The 21,861-nt window shown below is 49.9% G+C and overlaps 1 protein-coding gene across 1 annotated transcript in view; it reads left to right on the top strand.

Moving 5' to 3' along the window:
* The window catches only part of LOC123762657 (bile salt-activated lipase), a 97,260-nt gene that overhangs the window by 58,294 nt on the left and 17,105 nt on the right, over window positions 1–21,861 (top strand). The window contains exons 2-4 of the mRNA XM_069332320.1: window positions 11,457–12,311; window positions 16,196–16,379; window positions 20,290–20,475. Of these exons, the coding sequence (XP_069188421.1) occupies window positions 11,457–12,311; window positions 16,196–16,379; window positions 20,290–20,475 (1,225 nt within the window). The remainder of the gene's footprint in view (window positions 1–11,456; window positions 12,312–16,195; window positions 16,380–20,289; window positions 20,476–21,861) is intronic.

Genomic DNA, 21,861 nt, shown 5'->3' with positions numbered 1-21,861 from the left:
TGGTGGGTCTGGTGGTAGTGGTGGTGGTAGTGGTGGTGGTGGGTCTGTAAGTGCCTCTTGACTATCATCTCCAGTGCTGAGTGTTTATCCAACACTTATTATTCACAATATAAGACACTCTGAATACATCATTATCTTTATCTAGAGATCAAAGTATCTACTTATAAGCAACTATTTCCCACATTTTAAGTAATCTGTAATTTCGCCCATATTAAGCAGCAATTGTACTTACCAAAGAACTCCTCCTACACACCCACCCACCTACACCCCCACCCACCTACCCCCCACCTACACACCCACCCACCTACCCCCCACCCACCTACACACCCACCCACATACACCACACCTACACACCCACACACCTACACCACACCTACACACCCACACACCTACACCACACCTACACAACCACCCACCTACATACCCACACACCTACACCCCACCTACACACCCACCCTCCTACACCCCACCTACATACCCTCCCACCTACACCCCACCTACACCCCACCCACCTGCACACCCACCCACCTACACCCCACCTACACACCCACCCACCTACACCCCACCTACACACCCACCCACCTACACCCCACCTACACCCCACCTACACTCCCACCCACCTTCACCCCACCTACACACCCACCCACCTACCCCCCATCCACCTACACGCCCACCCACCTACACGCCCACCCACCTACACCCCACCCACCTACACCCCACCCACCTACCTCTACATCCAGAAGGCACTAGATGTAGAGGTGACTACCGCAATTATGTTGTAGAATAAGCGTGTGAGGTGGTTGATGAGAGTGCCTCATGCAGGTACTCACCGTCCTCACACCTCACGCCCTGCCTCCCCACCCTCCGGGGACGGTGTGGGAGGCCTGGCACCTCCTCGGGGGAGTGGCTGAGGTCCCCGTGTGTCTCTGATGCACTCAGGGGTTAAGTGTTGACCTCGATACGGGGACTAGAGGAGCGGGTGGGAGATCAGAGGCTTCTCTCCTTCCTTCCCAGAGAGAGAGAGAGAGAGAGAGAGAGAGAGAGAGAGAGAGAGAGAGAGAGAGAGAGAGAGAGAGAGAGAGAGAGAGAGAGAGAGAGAGAGAGAGAGAGAGAGAGAGAGAGAGAGAGAGAGAGAGAGAGAGAGAGAGAGAGAGAGAGAGAGAGAGAGAGAGAGAGAGAGAGAGAGAGAGAGAGAGAGAGAGAGAGAGAGAGAGAGAGAGAGAGAGAGAGAGAGAGAGAAGAGAGAGAGAGAGACAGAGACACAGAGAGAGAGAGACAGGAGAGAGAGAGAGAGAGAGGTAAAGAGGGAGACGTAAGAGAGAAGGGCAGCAGCAGCCTTTGACGTTCACTGTGAAAATAACATGTTTACGCCATTTACAGATCCACTCAGATATTACATTTTTTTTTTTACTGTCGTGACAATAACTGTTCTGAGTGTATGGGAACTCACCTATTGGTACTCACCAAAGAGTTGACTGTGGGGGGAGGGGGGGTGGGAGCTTGAGGCACTGGCTCCTGGCTCTTAGCTTTGTGTGTGTATGGGGAGGGGGAAGAGAGTCCCTCCCCCCCACACAACCAACCACTCCCCCGCCCCCAAATAGGTTTTTTCCAAGCTTGTACAGGGATCCATGTGTGTGTGTGGGGCAGTAATAAATGTATTGCAACAGTCTTATATAGTAAGCAGTCCTCCTTTCTTGTCCCAGTCATTCGCTCACTGAACTCTAGTAGGTTGGTTATACATGTCTTCCCTTCTATGAACCGGCTGTTTTTCGTCGTGCTTATACAATTGATTTATATAATATCCAGTTGTTTCTAAGTCCCATTCAGTGGTTATAACCATTAGTTAAATTGAACAGACCTTTCTATCTTCTGATTCTGCATTGTTATACATTATCGCAATTAACCGAATAGTCTATCTGAAATATTATATACTTACAAATTTAATTTAGATATTTTAAATTTAAGATATAAAATCCACAGGCAGGAGCCGTGGTGAGGATTCGAACTTGTGCATTAATATACATATATCTTTAAAATGTATAGTATATTACCATAATATACTCATATTACCTTCTGTGTGTATGCCTTTGACGTCAGACTCACTAACTCCCGTCATCCTCAGACTTGCATTATATTGTGTAACATTTAGACAGTGTCAGATAGTATACCCGATCGTCCAGGCTGTGATTCATACATCAGGCTGCGAGCAGCCGCGTCCAACAGCCTGGTTGACCAGTCCAGCAACGAGGAGGCCTGGTCGAGGACCGGGCCCGCGGGGACGTTGAGCCCCGAAATCATCGCGAGGTATCTCTCTTTCTCTCTCAATATTCTGGCAGCAGGAGTAGTAGCGTGTGGAGGTGGCTCACAGGTCAGGGGCAGTGTGTGGTGGCTCACAGGTCAGGGGCAGTGTGTGGTGGCTCACAGGTCAGGGGCAGTGTGTGGTGGCTCACAGGTCAGGGGCAGTGTGTGGTGGCTCACAGGTCAGGGGCAGTGTGTGGTGGCTCACAGGTCAGGGGCAGTGTGTGGTGGCTCACAGGTCAGGGGCAGTGTGTGGTGGCTCACAGGTCAGGGGCAGTGTGTGGTGGGCTCACAGGTCAGGGGCAGTGTGTGGTGGCTCACAGGTCAGGGGCAGTGTGTGGTGGCTCACAGGTCAGGGGCAGTGTGTGGTGGCTCACAGGTCAGGGGCAGTGTGTGGTGGGCTCACAGGTCAGGGGCAGTGTGTGGTGGGCTCACAGGTCAGGGGGGGCAGTGGGGCTGCCCAGGACCCATAGTGGAGGCGGGGCGTGGCAGGGAAGTGACCGGAAGTGCTATTTGAGACGGTGGCTCAGTCGTCACGGGTGTGGCCACACAGGATCACATGGTGACCGGAACTGGTTGGAGGAGGCTGAATAAAAGGACGCCACCACTTGCGAGGTGTCTTTTAAGCCCGTAAGTCCACTACGGGCTCACCATAGCCCGTGCTACTTGGAACTTTTTGTTCGCAGTAGCTGAATCTATAACAACAACATTAGGTGGTGTCACTCTGGCGAGAACCTTGAAGCCGTTCAGGACATATGGCGCCCAACCACTTGGACGGTCGGGGATTGAACGCCGACCTGCATGAAGAGAGACCGTCGCTCTACCGTCCAGCACAAGTGAGTTTCACTTGGGATTAGAATAACATTGCAACAATTGAACTGCACAATAGAGCGATGGTCTTGCTTCTTGCGGTTCAGCCCCCGACCGTCGAGACAGGTTGGGCACCATTCCTTCCTTCCGTCCTAGCATCCCAAGTGCTTATCCTCGTCCGTTGTAAGTGCTACATAGTCGTAATGGCTTAACCATCTCCTGTGATAGTCATCTTAGCTCACACAATCACCCTTACTAAGATGAGTATCCCGCGTTGTCTCTGCTCCAAATACAGTAATTATCGCGAAAGATCAATAATGTTCTGCTCTAATCTGCTCTGCTCTAACTCTTTATCAGAGTTAGCAAATATTGTAAACTACTCTGACACTGAAAAAATATCTTTCTAACGTCTCTGTGGCTCATTTGGGTACTAAGTTTCCAACTGAATCCCCTTGTTCGTGTCCCACCCGTGCTGAAGAGTTTGTCTTTGTCCACCTTTGTCCACCATGGGAGCCGGTCGGCCGAGCGGACAGCACGCGGGATTTGTGATCCTGTGGTCCTGGGTTCGATCCCAGGCGCCGGCGAGAAACAATGGGCAGAGTTTCTTTCACCCTATGCCCCTGTTACCTAGCAGTAAAATAGGTACCTGGGTGTTAGTCAGCTGTCACGGGCTGCTTCCTGGGGGTGGAGGCCTGGTCGAGGACCGGGCCGCGGGGACACTAAAAAAAAAAAGCCCCGAAATCATCTCAAGATAACCTCAAGATAACCCTGTCAATTCCCCTGAGAATTTTGTAGGTGGTTATCATGTCTCCCCTTACTTTTGTGTTTTCCAGTGACATGAGGTTCGTGTGTGTGTGTGTGTGTGTGTGTGTGTGTGTGTGTGTGTGTGTGTGTGTGTGTGTGTGTGTGTGTGTGTGTGTGTGTGTGTGTGTGTGTGTGGCTCGTGGGGGGGATGATTCAGGGAAGCGATTGAGGTGAGAGAAATGGAGCGGAAGAGGCCCAGATGAAGCGGCCAAAGAGACGAACGAGAGAGAATGGGATTCAATTTGGCTTGGTCCCCCAGACTAAGCCAAGCAGCCCTTGACCATCCAGTACGACGTAATTGATTCCCAGTCAGTGCAGGTGTTGGGGCCAGGATCCACAGGCATTAAGGGCAGGGAGTTCCTGTAGTGGGCAGGTATCGTTGGCGGGTATCTGGGGACATGTATCGGGTCCTGCGGTAAATATGTGTGTTACGGAGAGAAAGAATACATGTTGGGGGGTCTTAACTGTCACGTAGAGGAGCCTGGGTTTGCACCCGTCTGCATCTCTTCCCTCTAAAGTGCAGAAAAAACATTCTCTCTCACTTCATTTGTGAGAGAGAATGAGTTTTAAATTAATAACGTCAGAAGGAGCGGGAGAGTGATGCTCACCATATACACGGCCGAGAGTGCAAGTGACAAGAGGTAATTACGAGACCAGCCAGTGAGACGCCTTCTTTACCACGAGGCTCGTTTTAAACAGCCGTATTACGGCTGAAAGTGAGAGGGCTCGTTTCTGGAGGTAATACTCGTATATTTTCCGAGTACGAGTCTTTTTCTCACACACACACTCCTTTGGAACATTTATGTTTCCAGTTTCCACCTGTTTCTTCACATCCTACATTCTTTCAATTTGAAGAGACCACCTCTGTCCACCTTTTATGTTCCCCCCTCAGTATCTTGTATGTTGTGATCATATCCCCCTCTCCCCTATCCTCTAAGGGTGTGAGATTACGTTCTACTAGCCTCTCCTCATTACCTAACCCTCTTAGCTCACATTTTCAGATTGCCTCTCGGCTTCTCTCCTAACTCAGGTGTATTCATTTCTCGTTCTCTGGTGTCTCTCTCTATTATTGTCTGTCTCTATTGTCCCTTGTTCCTACTTCTTTATACTATTCCCAGGCTGTTTGTTTCCTTTCTTTAGCTTCCCTGCATGACCTGATGGTGTAACACTATATTACATGATACTAATACTGCAAGAAAAAATAACAAAGGCAGGAGAGAGAGAGAGAGAGAGAGAGAGAGAGAGAGAGAGAGAGAGAGAGAGAGAGAGAGAGAGAGAGAGAGAGAGAGAGAGAGAGAGAGAGAGAGAGAGAGAGAGAGAGAGAGAATGAGAGAGGAGAGGGATATGGATAGAAATACCCAGGACATGCTGTGAGCTGCCTTAGCAAACCCCCTCTCTCCTCCACCACCACCACCACCCCTCCCTCCACTCCTCCACCACCATCACCAGCCCTCCCTCCACTCCACCACCACCATCTCCAGCCCTCCCTCCACTCCACTACCACCATCACCAGCCCTCCCTCCACTCCACTGCCACCACCACCACCCCTCCCTCCACTCCTCCACCACTCCCAGCCTTCCCTCCACTCCTCCACCACCACCCCTCCGTTAAAGTGAGATTCAACAAAGAAATTGAACGTAAAAATATTTAAATTGTAACGCAACAGGTACAACAAGGCTAGAAGGCGGGGCATAAAGTGCTAGACCTCACTCGATCCCCGTAGACACGGTTAGGTATGATCTCACACGAGACCAGGAGGCATGGCAGGATGTGCAGAATACCCCAGTTGTGAAGCAGAGATGCAACAGGTACTCTGAGAGAGAACTATCAACATCAGAGGCCCGAGACTGTTCAACACGCTTCTACTACACATAAGGGGCATAACTGGCTAACCCCTCACAGTGTTCCAGAGAGAACTTGACAAGCACCTCCAAAGGATTCCTGATCAACCAGGCTGTGACTCATACGTCAGGCTGCTAGCAGCTGCGTCCAACAGCCTGGTTGACCAGTCCAACAACCAGGAGGGCTGATCACAGACCGGGCCGCGGGGACCTTGATCCCCGGAATCACCGCAAGGCAAGGTAAGGTAAGGTAAGGTAAAGTAAAGTAAGATAAAGTAGGTAAGCACACCTCCTCCCCCACGACCATCACCCTCCCTCCACGACTACCACCACCCCCACCCCCACCACCACCACCACCCCCACCACCACCACCACCCCCACCACCACCCCCACCACCACTACCCCCACCAGCTCACTCACCATTAGCAAGGGTAATTAATTGACTTGCCGGAAACTTGACTTCTGACCTGCATTTAATGCACTTCCTAGTTCACCAAATACACACACACACACACACACACACACACACACACACACACACACACACACACACACACACAACACACACACACACACACACACATACACACACACGCCCACACACACACGCCCAGACACACACACACACACAAACACACACACACACGCACACACACACACACACACACACACACACACACACACACACGCCCAGACACACACAGACACAAACACACACACACACACACAATGAAGATGAGAAGATGAACCAGCAATGCTTGATTTGATATTTACCCTAAATGAATGGGATATAAGGGAAGTTAAGATGGAAGCGCCCTTGGGAATGAGTGACCACAGTGTATTGAACTTTGAGTACCTGGTAGAGCTAGGACTTATCTCCCCCCAAAAAGAACTAGGAATCAAAAGGCTGGCATACCGAAAGGGGAATTATGAACAGATGAGAAGTTTCCTAAGTGAAATACCTTGGGACACAGACCTCAGAGACAAGTCTATACAGGGTATGATGGACTATGTTACCCAAAAGTGTCAGGAGGCAGTAAACAGGTTCATCCCGGCCCAAAGGGAAAAATCCGAGAAGCAACAGAAGAATCCATGGTATAATAGGGCATGTATGGAAGCGAAGAAACTGAACAAAAAGGCGCGGAGGAACTTCCGGAATAACAGAACACCAGAAAGCAGAGAGAGATACCAGAGAACCAGGAATGAGTACGTCAGGGTGAGAAGAGAAGCAGAGAAAAATTTTGAAAATGATATAGCAAACAAAGCCAAGACCGAACCAAAGCTACTCCACAGTCACATCAGAAGGAAAACAACAGTGAAAGAACAGGTATTGAAACTTAGAACAGGCGAGGACAGGTATACAGAGAATGACAGAGAGGTGTGTGAGGAACTCAACAAGAGGTTCCAGGAGGTCTTCACAATAGAACAGGGTGAGGTCACTGTGCTAGGAGAAAGGGAGATAAACCAGGCGGCCTTGGAGGAGTTCGAAATTACGAGAGAGGAGGTCAAGAGACACCTGCTGGATCTGGATGTTAGAAAGGCTGTTGGTCCAGATGGGATCTCACCATGGGTACTGAAAGAGTGTGCAGAGGCACTTTGCTTGCCACTCTCCATAGTGTATAGTAAGTCACTAGAGACGGGAGACCTACCAGAAATATGGAAGACGGCGAATGTGGTCCCAATATACAAAAAGGGCGACAGACAAGAGGCACTGAACTACAGGCCAGTGTCCTTGACTTGTATACCATGCAAGGTGATGGAGAAGATCGTGAGAAAAAACCTGGTAACACATCTGGAGAGAAGGGACTTCGTGATAAATCGCCAACATGGGTTCAGGGAGGGTAAATCTTGCCTTACAGGCTTGATAGAATTCTACGATCAGGTGACACAGATTAAGCAAGAAAGAGAGGGCTGGGCGGACTGCATTTTCTTGGATTGTCGGAAAGCCTTTGACACAGTACCGCATAAGAGGCTGGTACATAAGCTGGAGAGACAGGCAGGTGTAGCTGGTAAGGTGCTCCAGTGGATAAGGGAGTATCTAAGCAATAGGAAGCAGAGAGTTACGGTGAGGGGTGAGACCTCCGATTGGCGTGAAGTCACCAGTGGAGTCCCACAGGGCTCTGTACTCGGTCCTATCTTGTTTCTGATATATGTAAATGATCTCCCGGAGGGTATCGATTCATTTCTCTCAATGTTTGCGGACGATGATAAAATTATGAGAAGGATTAAAACAGAAGAGGACTGTTTGAGGCTTCAAGAAGACCTAGACAAGCTGAAGGAATGGTCGAACAAATGGTTGTTAGAGTTTAACCCAACCAAATGTAATGTAATGAAGATAGGTGTAGGGAGCAGGAGGCCAGATACAAGGTATCATCTGGGAGAGGAAATTCTTCAGGAGTCAGAGAAGGAAAAAGACTTGGGGGTTGATATCACGCCAGACCTGTCTCCTGCAGCACATATCAAGCGGATAACATCAGCGGCATATGCCAGGCTGGCCAACATACGAACGGCATTCAGAAATTTGTGTAAAGAATCATTCAGAACTTTGTATACCACATATGTCAGGCCAATCCTGGAGTATGCAGCCCCAGCATGGAGTCCATATCTAGTCAAGGATAAGACTAAACTGGAGAAGGTTCAAAGGTTTGCCACCAGACTAGTACCCGAGCTGAGAGGTATGAGCTACGAGGAGAGACTACGGGAATTAAACCTCACTTCGCTGGAAGACAGAAGAGTTAGGGGGGACATGATCACCACATTCAAGATTCTGAAGGGAATTGATAGGGTAGATAAAGACAGTCTATTTAACACAAGGGGACACAGGTGGAAACTGAGTGCCCAAATGAGCCACAGAGATATTAGAAAGAACTTTTTTAGTGTCAGAGTGGTTGACAAATGGAATGCATTAGGGGGTGATGTGGTGGAGCCTGACTCCATACACAGTTTCAAGTGTAGATATGACAGAGCCCGATAGGCTCAGGAATCTGTACACCTGTTGATTGACGGTTGAGAGGCGGGACCAAAGAGCCAGAGCTCAACCCCCGCAAACACAACTAGGTGAGTACAACTAGGTGAGTACACACACACACACACACACACACACACACACACACACACACACACACACACACACACACACACACACACACACACACACACATACACACACACACAGGACTCGCTCACTCACAAGTGGACTGCTTGAGGCTTCTAGAAGACCTAGACAAACTAAAGGAATGGTCGAACAAATGGTTGTTAGAGTTTAAGCCAAGTAAATGTAATGTAATGAAGATAGGTGTAGGGAGCAGGAGGCCAGTTACAAAGTATCATTTGGGAGATGAAATTCTACAGGAGTCAGAGAGAAAGAAAGACCTGGGGGTTGATATCTCGCCAGACCTGTCCCTAAAGCCCATATCAAGAGGATAACATCAGCATATGCCAGGTTGACTAACATAAGAACGGCATGTAGACACTTGTGCAAGGAATCATTCAGAACTTTGTATACCACCTATCAGACCAATCCTGGAGTATGCAGCCCCAGCATGGAGTCCATATCTAATCAAGCATAAGACCAAACTGGAAAAAGTTCAAAGGTTTGCCACCAGACTAGTACCCGGGCTGAGAGGCATGAGCTACGAGGAGAGACTACGTGAATTAAACCTCACGTCGCTAGAAGACAGAAGAGTTAGGGGGGATATGATCACCACGTACAAGATTCTCAGAGGAATTGACAGGGTAGATAAAGACGGGCTATTTGACACAAGGGGCACACGCAGTAGGAGACACAGGTGGAAACTGAGTGCCCGAAATGAGCCACAGAGATATTAGAAAGAATTTTTTTTAGTGTCAAAGTAGTTGACAAATGGAATGCATTAGGAAGTAATATGGTGGAGGCTGACTCCGTACACAGTTTCAAGTGTAGATATGATAGAGCCCAGTAGGCTCAGGAACCTGTACACCTGTTGATTGACAGTTGAGAGGCGGGACCAAAGAGCCAAAGCTCAACCCCCGCAAGCACAAATAGGTGAGTACAAACACAAACACACACACACACACACACACACACACACCCAGACACACACACACACACACGCCCAGACACACACACACACACACACACACACACACACACACACACACACACACACACACACACACACACACACACACACACACACACACACACACACACACACGCCCAGACACACACACACACACACACACACACACACACACACACACACACACACACACACACACACACACACACAGCCCAGACACAAAGACAGACACACAAGGTGCCGGACGAGCCAGCTCAGGGTCACTCCAGGTCTGGTAACTCCGACACGCGACTCTGGACCAGAGGCGGACCCTGCAAAAGTTTGTTTTAACAATAGTTTCTAGTCTCCTTATGTGGCTTACTATATGACTTCATTATGTGGTTCAGTATGTGGCTCCCTATGTGGCTCCCTGTGTGGCTCCCTATGTGGCTCCCTGTGTGGCTCCCTATGTGGCTCCTTGTGTGGCTCCCTGTGTGGCTCCTTGTGTGGCTCCCTGTGTGGCTCCTTGTGTGGCTCCCTGTGTGGCTCCTTGTGTGGCTCCCTGTGTGGCTCCTTGTGTGGCTCCTTGTGTGGCTCCCTGTGTGGCTCCTTGTGTGGCTCCCTGTGTGGCTCCTTGTGTGGCTCCCTGTGTGGCTCCTTGTGTGGCTCCCTGTGTGGCTCCTTGTGTGGCTCCCTGTGTGACTCCTTGTGTGGCTCCCTGTGTGGCTCCTTGTGTGGCTCCTTGTGTGGCTCCCTGTGTGACTCCTTGTGTGGCTCCCCGTGTGGCTCTCTATGTGGCTCCCTGTGTGGCTCCCTATGTGGCTCCCTGTGTGGCTCCTTGTGTGGCTCCCTGTGTGGCTCCTTGTGTGGCTCCCTGTGTGGCTCCTTGTGTGGCTCCCTGTGTGGCTCTCTATGTGGCTCTCTATGTGGCTCCCTGTGTGGCTCCCTGTGTGGCTCCCTGTGTGGCTCCCTGTGTGGCTCCCTGTGTGGCTCCTTGTGTGGCTCCTTGTGTGGCTCCCTGTGTGGCTCCCTGTGTGTTTCCTTGTGTGGCTCCTTGTGTGGCTCCTTGTGTGGCTCTCTGTGTGGCTCCCTGTGTGGCTCCCTTTGTGGCTCTCTATGTTACTCCCTGTGTGGCTCCTTGTGTGGCTCCCTGTGTGGCTCCCTATGTTACTCCCTGTGTGGCTCCCTATGTTACTCCCTGTGTGGCTCCCTATGTTACTCCCTGTGTGGCTCCCTGTGTGGCTCCCTGTGTGGCTCCCTATGTTACTCCCTGTGTGGCTCCCTGTGTGACTCCATATGTGACTCTTTATATGACTCTTTATATGGTTCCTTATATGACATATGACTCCTTATGTGACTTCTTACGTGGCTCCTTATGTGAGGAGGTTGTGCTGTGGACGGGACTGTGTAATCTTGTCTGCACTTCTCATTAGTCGGCCTTGACATAAGTGTGATGTAAACTGTCAGTTCTCTCTCTGGGTCTTGTTGATGGCAGGACGCGTCTAGATGCGAGCTGCTTGGTGTCCAATTGGGTGAGAGTGCTTGATGTTGAGTGCTTCGGCAATGACTAGTTTCCCTTACTTTGTGACTGTGTTGGTCGCTGCATTAATGTTGCTGATGATACTCTGCTACTAAGTGTACTGATGATGATACTGTGTTGCAGGCCCCGGAGGAGGCGGTACCCTGGGAAGGGGTGCTGGATGCGCGCCAGTTCGGCGCGATGTGTTACCAGCCGCTGGAGAACGATGTGTGGGACACCGTCGAGTCCAATGTTGACATCGACCACCTCGAGGACCAGCTGAGGAAGGCTCTGGCGATGGAGCTCGGGGAAGAACTGCACGAGGAGGAAGTGGAGGAGCTGGAAGATGAAGTGAGAAAGACGGTGGAGGAGGCGCAGAGACTGAAAAAGAAGATAAAGGATAAGGAATGCCGAGAGGTGGAAGTGGACGTGGCGAGGCCTGAGTGTTTGGAGTGGAATCTTGACGTTAGGGTGTCAGGAGACGTGGAAGTGTTTCGGACGAGTAGGCAAAACGTGGCCTCACAGACGCTAAGTGACGCTAGAAGCGAGAGTAGTAATAGTTCTCATTTAACTGACAAATCCAGTAGTGACGAAACACGTTATAATAATAAAGATATGTTGTTGTTGAGAAGACTAAGAAATATAAAAAGTTCAGATAAAGATCTTTCTGAGACCCCAGAGCCCGTGATGGCAATAAGTGCGCATATAGACGGCGTCTCCGGCTCCTTCCCAACAGCGTCGCAGAAGATCAACGAGAGCGTCAAAGAAAAAGACACACTAGACAAGATTGACCCTCTGGTGAGACGGAAGGATCCCTTCAAGGAGGAGAGACCGTCGGGGACTCAGGAGACGAAGCCCGAGAGGGAGTCGTCGAGCAGGAACGCCAGCAGGAGCGACGGCCCACAAGAACACAGAGAGTACCTCTATATGGAGCAGAAACATATTGGGGAATACCACATGTCCGAAGACTGTCTCACCCTTAACGTCTACACGCCGATCGTGAGTACTCGCTCTCTCTCCTTCAATCCCCGACCGTCCAAGGGGTTGAGCACCATTCCTTTCCCCCCGTCCCATCCCAAATCCTTATCCTGACCCCCCCCCCCCCTACCAAGTGTTACATAGTCGTAATGGCTTGGCACTTTCCCCCTGATAATTCCATTCACCTTTATATTGGTTATGATAATTAGTCTTCCATCCAGGGAACACCTTCCTCTACTAACCATTGATGATAAAATTGACAAATACTGTACCCATTAACCATTGAAATAATACTCAGTATGTTTACAAATAAAATAATAACAATAATAATATTCTATTATTAATATTATTATTATTATCATACGTGGGTGGTGTTGAAGCACTCAGTGTTACAGAGGTGTTCTGAAGGTGCCCATCACTCTGATCAATCATGAAGGTCAAAATAAACCAGACTCGAACTGAGAGTAGTTTGTGAGAGTGATATCAACAGCTTCACTCCAGTTGTCTTCCCCCTCACGTAGCTGACCTTGTGCTCGTGGTGACCCTCTTGAGGTCACGACCCGCTCCACGTGCAGTGTTGACCTTGAGGGTGGAGCTAGTGAGCGGCTCTCAACCGATAGTACTGGTACTGTCAACCGGTAGTACTGGTACTGTCAACCGGTAGTACTGGTACTGTCAACCGGTAGTACTGGTACTGTCAACCGGTAGTACTGGTACTGTCAACCGGTAGTACTGGTACTGTCAACCGGTAGTACTGGTACTGTCAACCGGTAGTACTGGTACTGTCAACCGGTAGTACTGGTACTGTCAACCGGTAGTACTGGTACTGTCAACCGGTAGTACTGGTACTGTCAACCGGTAGTACTGGTACTAAACATGTGTACTCACCTAATTGTGGTTGCGGGGCTTGAGGTCTGGCTCTTTGGTCCCGCCTCTCAACTGTCAATCAACCGTTGTACAGGTTCCCTGAGCCTACTGGGCTCTATCATATCTACATTTGGAACTGTGTATGGACTCAGCCTCCACCACATCACTGCCTAATGCATTCCAACTACTCTGACACTGAAAAAGCTTTTTCTAACGTCTGTGTGGCTCATTTGGGTACTCAGTTTCCACCTGTGTCCCCTTGTTCGCGTACCACCCGTGTTAAACAGTTTAGCTTTATCTACCCTGTCAATTCCTCTGATAATTTTGTAGGTAGGGATCATGTCTCCCCTTACTCTTCTGTCTTCTAGTGTCGTGAGGTGCATTTCTCGCAGCCTTTCTTCGTAACTCATGTAACACAATTCAGTTCTGGGACTAGCCTAGTGGCATATCTCTGAACTTTTTCCAGCTTCGTCTTGTGCTCGGCAAGGTACGGGCTCCATGCTGGGGCTGCATACTTCAGGATTGGTCTTAATTATGTGGTATACGAGGTTCTGAATGTGTGACTCTGCCAGTGGCTGACCCCGTCAGGATTATTTCACTTAGCACTGTTTTACGCAGGTTTTCCTAAGACAACCTCTCATCTATTGTAATATTTAGTCTATTGTTCCTGCAAATTTGTTTAAATAAATTTTGTGGAATAAATAATTAATTTTTTCCATCCAAAAGATTTCATAAAATTCAGTTAGAAATTAATAAGTAACTGAACCTATCTGATAATTTCCTTCACACTATTGTATTGAAACAGCAGGTTTGTTATACGTTGTCCTAAACCCAATTATTCGACGGGTAATAAGCTACACTTCTTATGTGTTGTCTATTTTTTTGTTAAGTTTGTCTTCAATGTTTTGATAGCCACAGGCGTCAAAGAAACTGAGATATATACACCGAGGACTATACTCCCATTCTTCGATATATATGTAGTGAGAGTTTACGGTAGTTGTGGACCATGTCCGGGACTAAACTTGCTGGTTGGTCAGAGTACTATTGTAGTGGCCTTAATAACCCTCCGGAGGATGATAGGCCTTAAGTCTATCAACACCAAACACCAAAAAAGTGGCAGTTGTTGTTTTAGATTTAGCTACTGGGAACACACAGTTGCAAGCATCACGAGCTAGGGTGAGCCCGCGTACTCTAGGGTGAGCCCGTGTACTCTAGGGTGAGCCCGCGTACTCTAGGGTGAGCCCGCGTACTCTAGGGTGAGCCCGCGTACTCTAGGGTGAGCCCGTGTACTCTAGGGTGAGCCTGCGTACTCTAGGGTGAGCCCGCGTACTCTAGGGTGAGCCCGCGTACTCTAGGGTGAGCCCGCATACTCTAGGGTGAGCCCGCGTACTCTAGGGTGAGCCCGCGTACTCTAGGGTGAGCCCGCGTACTCTAGGATGAGCCCGCGTACTCTAGGGTGAGCCCCTTCGTACTCACCTGGCACACGAGATGTGCGCGTGGCATTTAATTTAAGTGGCGTTGACCGTAATTTAAGGTGACCTTTATATCGCCCTTTCTGTGCCTATCACTGACATTTCTGAGGAGCGACTAAGTAGTGCCAAGTGTGGCCCTTACCGACGGCTCTCTCAAGACTTGTCAATCTCACCTCAACCCTTGTCCATCTTCCTCCTGGGTCCACGTGTCGCCTTCTCCTTCAACCTCAACGCTTCTGTTTTAGCTACACATACGACATTTCAGAACATAGTCAGACCCAACATTAGTATTGTTTTAAGGAAGCTTTTTACAAAAGGCAATAATGTCAGCCGTTTAACAATATATATATATAACTAAAGAAATGGACAAATGTAAATTGGGTTCAACAGAAAGTGTCATGGGAAATTCCTTAAGTATTGTAAACCAAGAGGTGCCGGGAAAAACAGATGCAATCAAGCGTTACATTTTTTTAATTCGCGATGGACACCCGGCAAGTGGATGACTGAGGCAAGTGGATGACTGAGGCAAGTGGATGACTGAGGCAAGTGGATGACTGAGGCAAGTGGATGACTGAGGCAAGTGGATGACTGAGGCAAGTGGATGACTGAGGCAAGTGGATGACTGAGGCAAGTGGATGACTGTGGCAAGTGGATGACTGAGGCAAGTGGATGACTGAGGAAAGCGGATGCAGCGTTGACATTATCTTGCCATAGGAAACAAATTTAACTTAACCGTAAATTATACATTTATTTCCTCTATGCAGTAATTTAAAGGGTATCAACAGTCAACCAGTGCCCCAGCCAGGTGGAGGACGAGAGTATCAACAGTCAACCAGTGCCCCAGCCAGGTGGAGGACGAGAGTATCAACAGTCAACCAGTGCCCCAGCCAGGTGGAGGACGAGAGTATCAACAGTCAACCAGTGCCCCAGCCAGGTGGAGGACGAGAGTATCAACAGTCAACCAGTGCCCCAGCCAGGTGGAGGACGAGAGTATCAACAGTCAACCACTACCCCAGCCAGGTGGAGGACGAGAGTATCAACAGTCAACCAGTGCCCCAGCCAGGTGGAGGACGAGAGTATCAACAGTCAACCAGTGCCCCAGCCAGGTGGAGGACGAGAGTATCAACAGTCAACCAGTGCCCCAGCCAGGTGGAGGACGAGAGTATCAACAGTCAACCAGTGCCCCAGCCAGGTGGAGGACGAGAGTATCAACAGTCAACCACTACCCCAGCCAGGTGGAGGACGAGAGTATCAACAGTCAACCAGTGCCCCAGCCAGGTGGAGGACGAGAGTATCAACAGTCAACCACTACCCCAGCCAGGTGGAGGACGAGAGTATCAACAGTCAACCAGTACCCCAGCCAGGTGGAGGACGAGAGTATCAACAGTCAACCAGAGATGAGTCAACTATACCGCTCTTGGGACGGTAACTTAGTGTCCGGCAGCCATGTATCTCCCAAGAGGGGGTAGGTCAGGGACCAGGAAGCTTGCCGCGAGAGAGAGTAGGTCAGGGACGTGTCAGATCCTAATGAATAAAACCCATTTGTCATGTCGCTATTTCTTCCAGCTAGAAGGCGCCGGCAGCGGTGGCGGCGGCGGACGGTGGCGGGGGATCAACACCACTATGCCCGTCCTGCTCTTCATTCACGGCGGCTCGTTCTTCTCCAACGGCGGCCGCCTCTACCCGGGGGAGAAGCTCGCCTCTGAGGGCATTGTCGTCGTCACCATCAACTACCGCCTCGGCCCCTTCGGTGAGTGTCTCGGTCCCTTCGGTGAGTGTCTCGGCCCCTTCGGTGAGTGTCTCGGTCCCTTCGGTGAGTGTCTCGGCCCCTTCGGTGAGTGTCTCGGTCCCTTCGGTGAGTGTCTCGGTCCCTTCGGTGAGTGTCTCGGTCCCTTCGGTGAGTGTCTCGGCCCCTCCGGTGAGTGTCTCGGTCCCTCCGGTGAGTATCTCGGCCCCTCCGGTGAGTGTCTCGGTCCCTCCGGTGAGTATCTCGGCCCCTTCGGTGAGTGTCTCGGTCCCTCCGGTGAGTGTCTCGATCCCTCCGGTGAGTGTCTCGATCCCTCCGGTGAGTGTCTCGGTCCCTCCGGTGAGTATCTCGGTCCCTCCGGTGAGTGTCTCGGTCCCTCCGGTGAGTATCTCGGTCCCTCCGGTGAGTGTCTCGGTCCCTCCGGTGAGTATCTCGGTCCCTCCGGTGAGTGTCTCGGTCCCTCCGGTGAGTGTCTCGGTCCCTCCGGTGAGTATCTCGGTCCCTCCTGTGAGTGTCTCGGTCCCTGCGGTGAGTATCTCGGTCCCTGCGGTGAGTATCTCGGTCCCTCCGGTGAGTGTCTCGGTCCCTCCGGTGAGTGTCTCGGTCCCTCCGGTGAGTGTCTCGGTCCCTCCGGTGAGTATCTCGGTCCCTCCTGTGAGTGTCTCGGTCCCTCCGGTGAGTGTCTCGGTCCCTGCGGTGAGTATCTCGGTCCCTCCGGTGAGTGTCTCGGTCCCTCCGGTGAGTATTTCGGTCCCTCCGGTGAGTATCTCGGTCCCTCCGGTAAGTATCTCGGTTCCTCTGGTGAGTATTTCGGTCCCTCCGGTAAGTATCTCGGTCCCTCCGGTGAGTGTCTCGGTCCCTCCGGTGAGTATTTCGGTCCCTCCGGTGAGTATCTCGGTCCCTCCGGTAAGTATCTCGGTCCCTCCAATGAGTGTCTTGGTCCCTCCGGTGAGTGTCTCGGTCCCTCCGGTGAGTGTCTCGGTCCCTCCGGTGAGTATCTCGGTCTCTCTGGTGAGTATCTCAGTCCCTCCGGTGAATATCTCGGTCCCTCCAGTGAGTATCTCGATCCCTCCAGTGAGTATCTCGGTCCCTCCAGTGAGTATCTCGGTCCATTCGGTAAGTCTGTTGGTCCCCTTGGGTAAGAATCACGGCCCCTTTGGTGAATGTCTTAGTCCTACCGGTGAGTCTCTCGGTCCTATTGACGAGTCCCTCGGTACACTTGGTGAGTCCCTCGGCACACCTGGTGAGTCGCTCGGTACACTTGGTGAGTCCCTCGGCACACCTGGTGAGTCCCTCGGTACACTTGGTGAGTCCCTCGGCACACCTGGTGAGTCCCTCGGCACACCTGGTGAGTCCCTCGGTACACTTGGTGAGTCACTCAGATTTTTTATTTGTTGCCGCCGAAGGCGGCTAGTTTATTGTGCACCCCATACTCATCCTGTGAGCGGTAGCGCAAAAGCATTACAGAGGGCACAAAAGGTCTTTATCAGACCTCATCTTAGAATTTATTACATAAACAATTTCTTCTATCCTTCACAGCACACTTGGTGAGTCCCTCGGTACACTTGGTGAGTCCCTCAGCACACTTGGTGAGTCCCTCGGTACACTTGGTGAGTCCCTCGGTACACTTGGTGAGTCCCTCAGCACACTTGGTGAGTCCCTCGGTACACTTGGTGAGTCCCTCGGTACACCTGGTGAGTCCCGCGGTACACCTGATGAGTCCCTCGGTACACCTGATGAGTCCCTCGGTACACCTGGTGAGTCCCTCGGTACACCTGGTGGGTCCCTCGGTACACCTGGTGAGTCCCTCGGTACACCTGGTGAGTCCCTCGGTACACCTGGCGAGTCCCTCGGTACACCTGGTGAGTCCCTCGGTACACCTGATGAGTCAAAACTTCTCCTGGTGTTCGTTTTCTTTCATTACCGTCTTGGCTGGCGTGGCGAACTAACCGACTCTTCCAAGATTTTAATTTGTCCTTGGAAGGCGAGTTCACTGGGCAGCGCCACTCATCTTGTGAGTGAGAAAAAGTCATAGGAGCATGTACAACACTCCCCAGTAGGAAGAAAACCCGGCTGGGTTGTTCATCCTGTCACTTGTACCCAGATACAGGTGGGACTTGCTTATTAACTGTCCCAAGTGAACAGAGTGTCACACAAGGGATTACCATGTTAATCATCATGTTTATCCTGCGGGTGAAAAGGTTATTATGCTGCACATTTTTCTAATATCTATCAGATGAGCAAAATCGCTAAGATAGTGGTCTAAACGATGTCGACCACTCGTGCTGAAAATTGTGCTATTTCGTCGCTCAGCTGTTGTTTCCATCCCGAATCTCCATAAACACTTGTATCTAACAAAAAAAAAAAAGGCGAATTCTTGAAATTACAGATTTCCTCCTTCAGCCACTCCTTTCTCGCCCATAATAAATAAGGTTGCCGACAGCAACTGCATTGTACCTGTGTACACACATTCATCCAGAATGTCGTCACATCTGAATTAAATGAAGAGCGAAAGTTAATATAAGTCACAACTTCCCTGTCACCACGACAAAGGAGACTGTAGACCTCCCGTGTGACAACCATTGAAGCGGTGGGAGATATTGTAGTGAGGCGAGGCTCCCACGAGTCACCCTGGCATACATGACCCACTTATACTCTCCTGATATGTCTTCTTGCTTCACTCCTCCTCCACTCATACCTCTCACAATCCATATTTCCTTTTCTAATTATATTTCTCTTTAGAGATATCACATCTGAACATACATATATATATACATACGTACATAGATTCTTACATAGATGGTATTAGTAGGCATCCACCAGTCTCAGGGGACTATGGAGTTGTGCTCTGGAGTGTCCTCTCCAGGGCGCAAAGCCAGGGTAGGTTGATATGCGGGAGAAGCTGTTACCCATGCATCATGGCGCCGAAAGTCTCCAATGGAAAGGCAAAACTCATACGATTGGTTTCAGCGCCGTCACAGGAATTGTCAGAACGAGGATGAAGGCAACAACGAACTACCTCAGGGGCTCCATCTCCGGAGGTTACCTCGAAGTTGGTAAAAGAAGGCACAGGGACTCCAAACCCGGAGACCGCCGTGGTCGGGGCTGGAGAAGAACCACCCCAGCAAGGGCAAGAACGACCCCAGCCTCCTGAAGCGGAACTTGGGCTGCACGAGCGTGGACGTCCGTGTCCCGCACCTACGGTTTCCAGACAGAGATCGTCACAGCCCCCTGTCACCCGAGGCCGGCTTCCTTCATGACCCAGCACAAGGAAGAAAAATAATTATTAATTACAACAATCATTCTTATTATAATAATAAGATTCTTTCTCATTATTTGTTCAATGCGGCGACACAAGAAACGCTGTCGTGGCCAAGGATGGAGACACTACCGTTCACTGCCAGCAGACAGTGAACTAAGACCTCTTTAGTCTTCACCTATTTAACGCGTGAGTCATTATGGAAAACGGAATTCCAGTTTTGACATGGTACCTGCACACGTGCGCTGCTTCTGGCCTGTGCCAGGTATTTATCCTACATATACATTACACATATACATTACATATATACATTACATACAGTCGGGTTCGTTCTCGACTTGCAATCGGCAATTCAGGGTTTGAATCTCAGGAGGGATAGAAATGGTTGTGCGCGTTTCCTATCATCTAATGCCTCTGTTCACCTAGCAACTTGTTGTACGTTTACATCCTGGAAAGGGTCAGTAGTTCGACCTTGGGGAGAACCTCGATATAAACCTAACATGTATACACTCTGGCTACCTGTCCCCCGACACAATGAATTATAATTATTTACATTAAATACACATTTATCTGCTACATATTTACCACCTTATTGTGATTAAATTTGTGCCAGATGTGTAATACTCCTCCCCCCCCCCCCGTGCCCCCTCCCAGGGTTCTTGTCAACGGGGGACTCGTCGTCCCTGGGCAACTGGGGGCTGCTGGACCAGCGCCTGGCCATGCTCTGGGTCCGCCGCCACGCCACCTCCTTCGGCGCGCACCAGGACAAGTTGGTGCTGGTGGGCAACTCCGCCGGCGCCGCCTCCGTCCTCCTCCACCTTGTGTCTCCACTTTCCCAGGGTGAGTAACAGCCCCCAGGGTAAGTCTACACCACCAGGATAAGTCAGCACTCCCAGGGGGTATCATCACTCTCAGGATAAGTCAAAATTCCATTATGTTTCGTGTACAGTGTTGATATATTTAGTATCCTATGAATATTCCCTTTCATCTGTTTGTATACCTCAGTCACGTCACACGCTTCACCTTCCCAGAGATTGTATATTAAGCTTTCTTACACACTCCACAACAACCACTGAGAATACAAGTGCAGGGAAGCAGGACGGATCCTTCGCATGGTCGTCCCTCAAGATCGCCTCGACCGCCTCTGCGACTACGACACCTTGGAGAAGGAAATTCGACCAGACGATCAACTTCGAGGAACTGGGATTAGGAAACCTATCCTCTTGTAACACCCGGACATCTCCCCCGAGACCAGCCCACCGACAGCCCTGTTGACTCCTGTGACACTCAGCTGTGATCGACGTCTTGGTCTTGGATTGGATTGGTGCGTCCACGGACCCCATCCCCACATCTCCAGTATCAGTTATTGATACTGATAATGGCGCCAGAGGCTCCACTTACGGGCTCACCATAGCCCCTGTTACGTGGAAATTTTGTTCCAGTAGCTGAATCTAAAACAACAACGTACACACTATGAAATCACAATAGCGTAATATCTCTTTGACATATTTTTTCTCTAGATATATCACTTTGCATATTGTGTTGTTTTCCCTAGATACATCACGTTTTCCTGTGCTTGAAAAACATAGGATTTCCTTGTGTATTTGGAAGGGAGTGTTTGGTGGAGAAGACCACTACCTGCACCAGAGTGCGTGCGGGTTGGGTGTAATGCTTGGGTTGGCTACCAGCCGCTGCCTCCAGACTCCCAGTGAATCCAAGATTGCATAATCTTTAGAATATCGTGGTCCGTGGGTTAAGGGTTCGTCTGGGGTTACTTGTAATGCTGGTTCGATCCATGAACGGCTCCAATGATTTTCGCTAAGCTTTTTTTTTTAATTTTCTCTTGATATGAAGTTTCTAATTCCTGGGATTAACTTTACCATCCTTGACTGTAAACGTCCCAGGGAATTTTTATCCATTGTGTAGTACAGAGACCAAAACTGAATTCCATTTTCTAAATGGCGCCTAAGAAAGACAAGATAAAGCTGAAGAATAACATTAGATGTCTTGTTGCTGACGTTTTCAGATATATGAATCATAGAATCTTAGTCGTATTGCTTCGAACATTTGTAAGTATTTTGGGAGATTAAGATCCTTACTAATCATTACTTCCAGATTTTTTGGTATTCAGGTTTAGCAATTTCGATGTTGCTAAGTTAATGTCTGGTTACTTTATTAAAAATTACTTAGGCTTTGAAACCAAAATTTGCTTTAAATTCCTTTTGA

The sequence above is a fragment of the Procambarus clarkii genome, chromosome 27 (assembly GCF_040958095.1).
Source record: "Procambarus clarkii isolate CNS0578487 chromosome 27, FALCON_Pclarkii_2.0, whole genome shotgun sequence".
NCBI lineage: Eukaryota > Metazoa > Arthropoda > Malacostraca > Decapoda > Cambaridae > Procambarus > Procambarus clarkii.
This window is presented reverse-complemented; position numbering and strand designations above follow the sequence as displayed.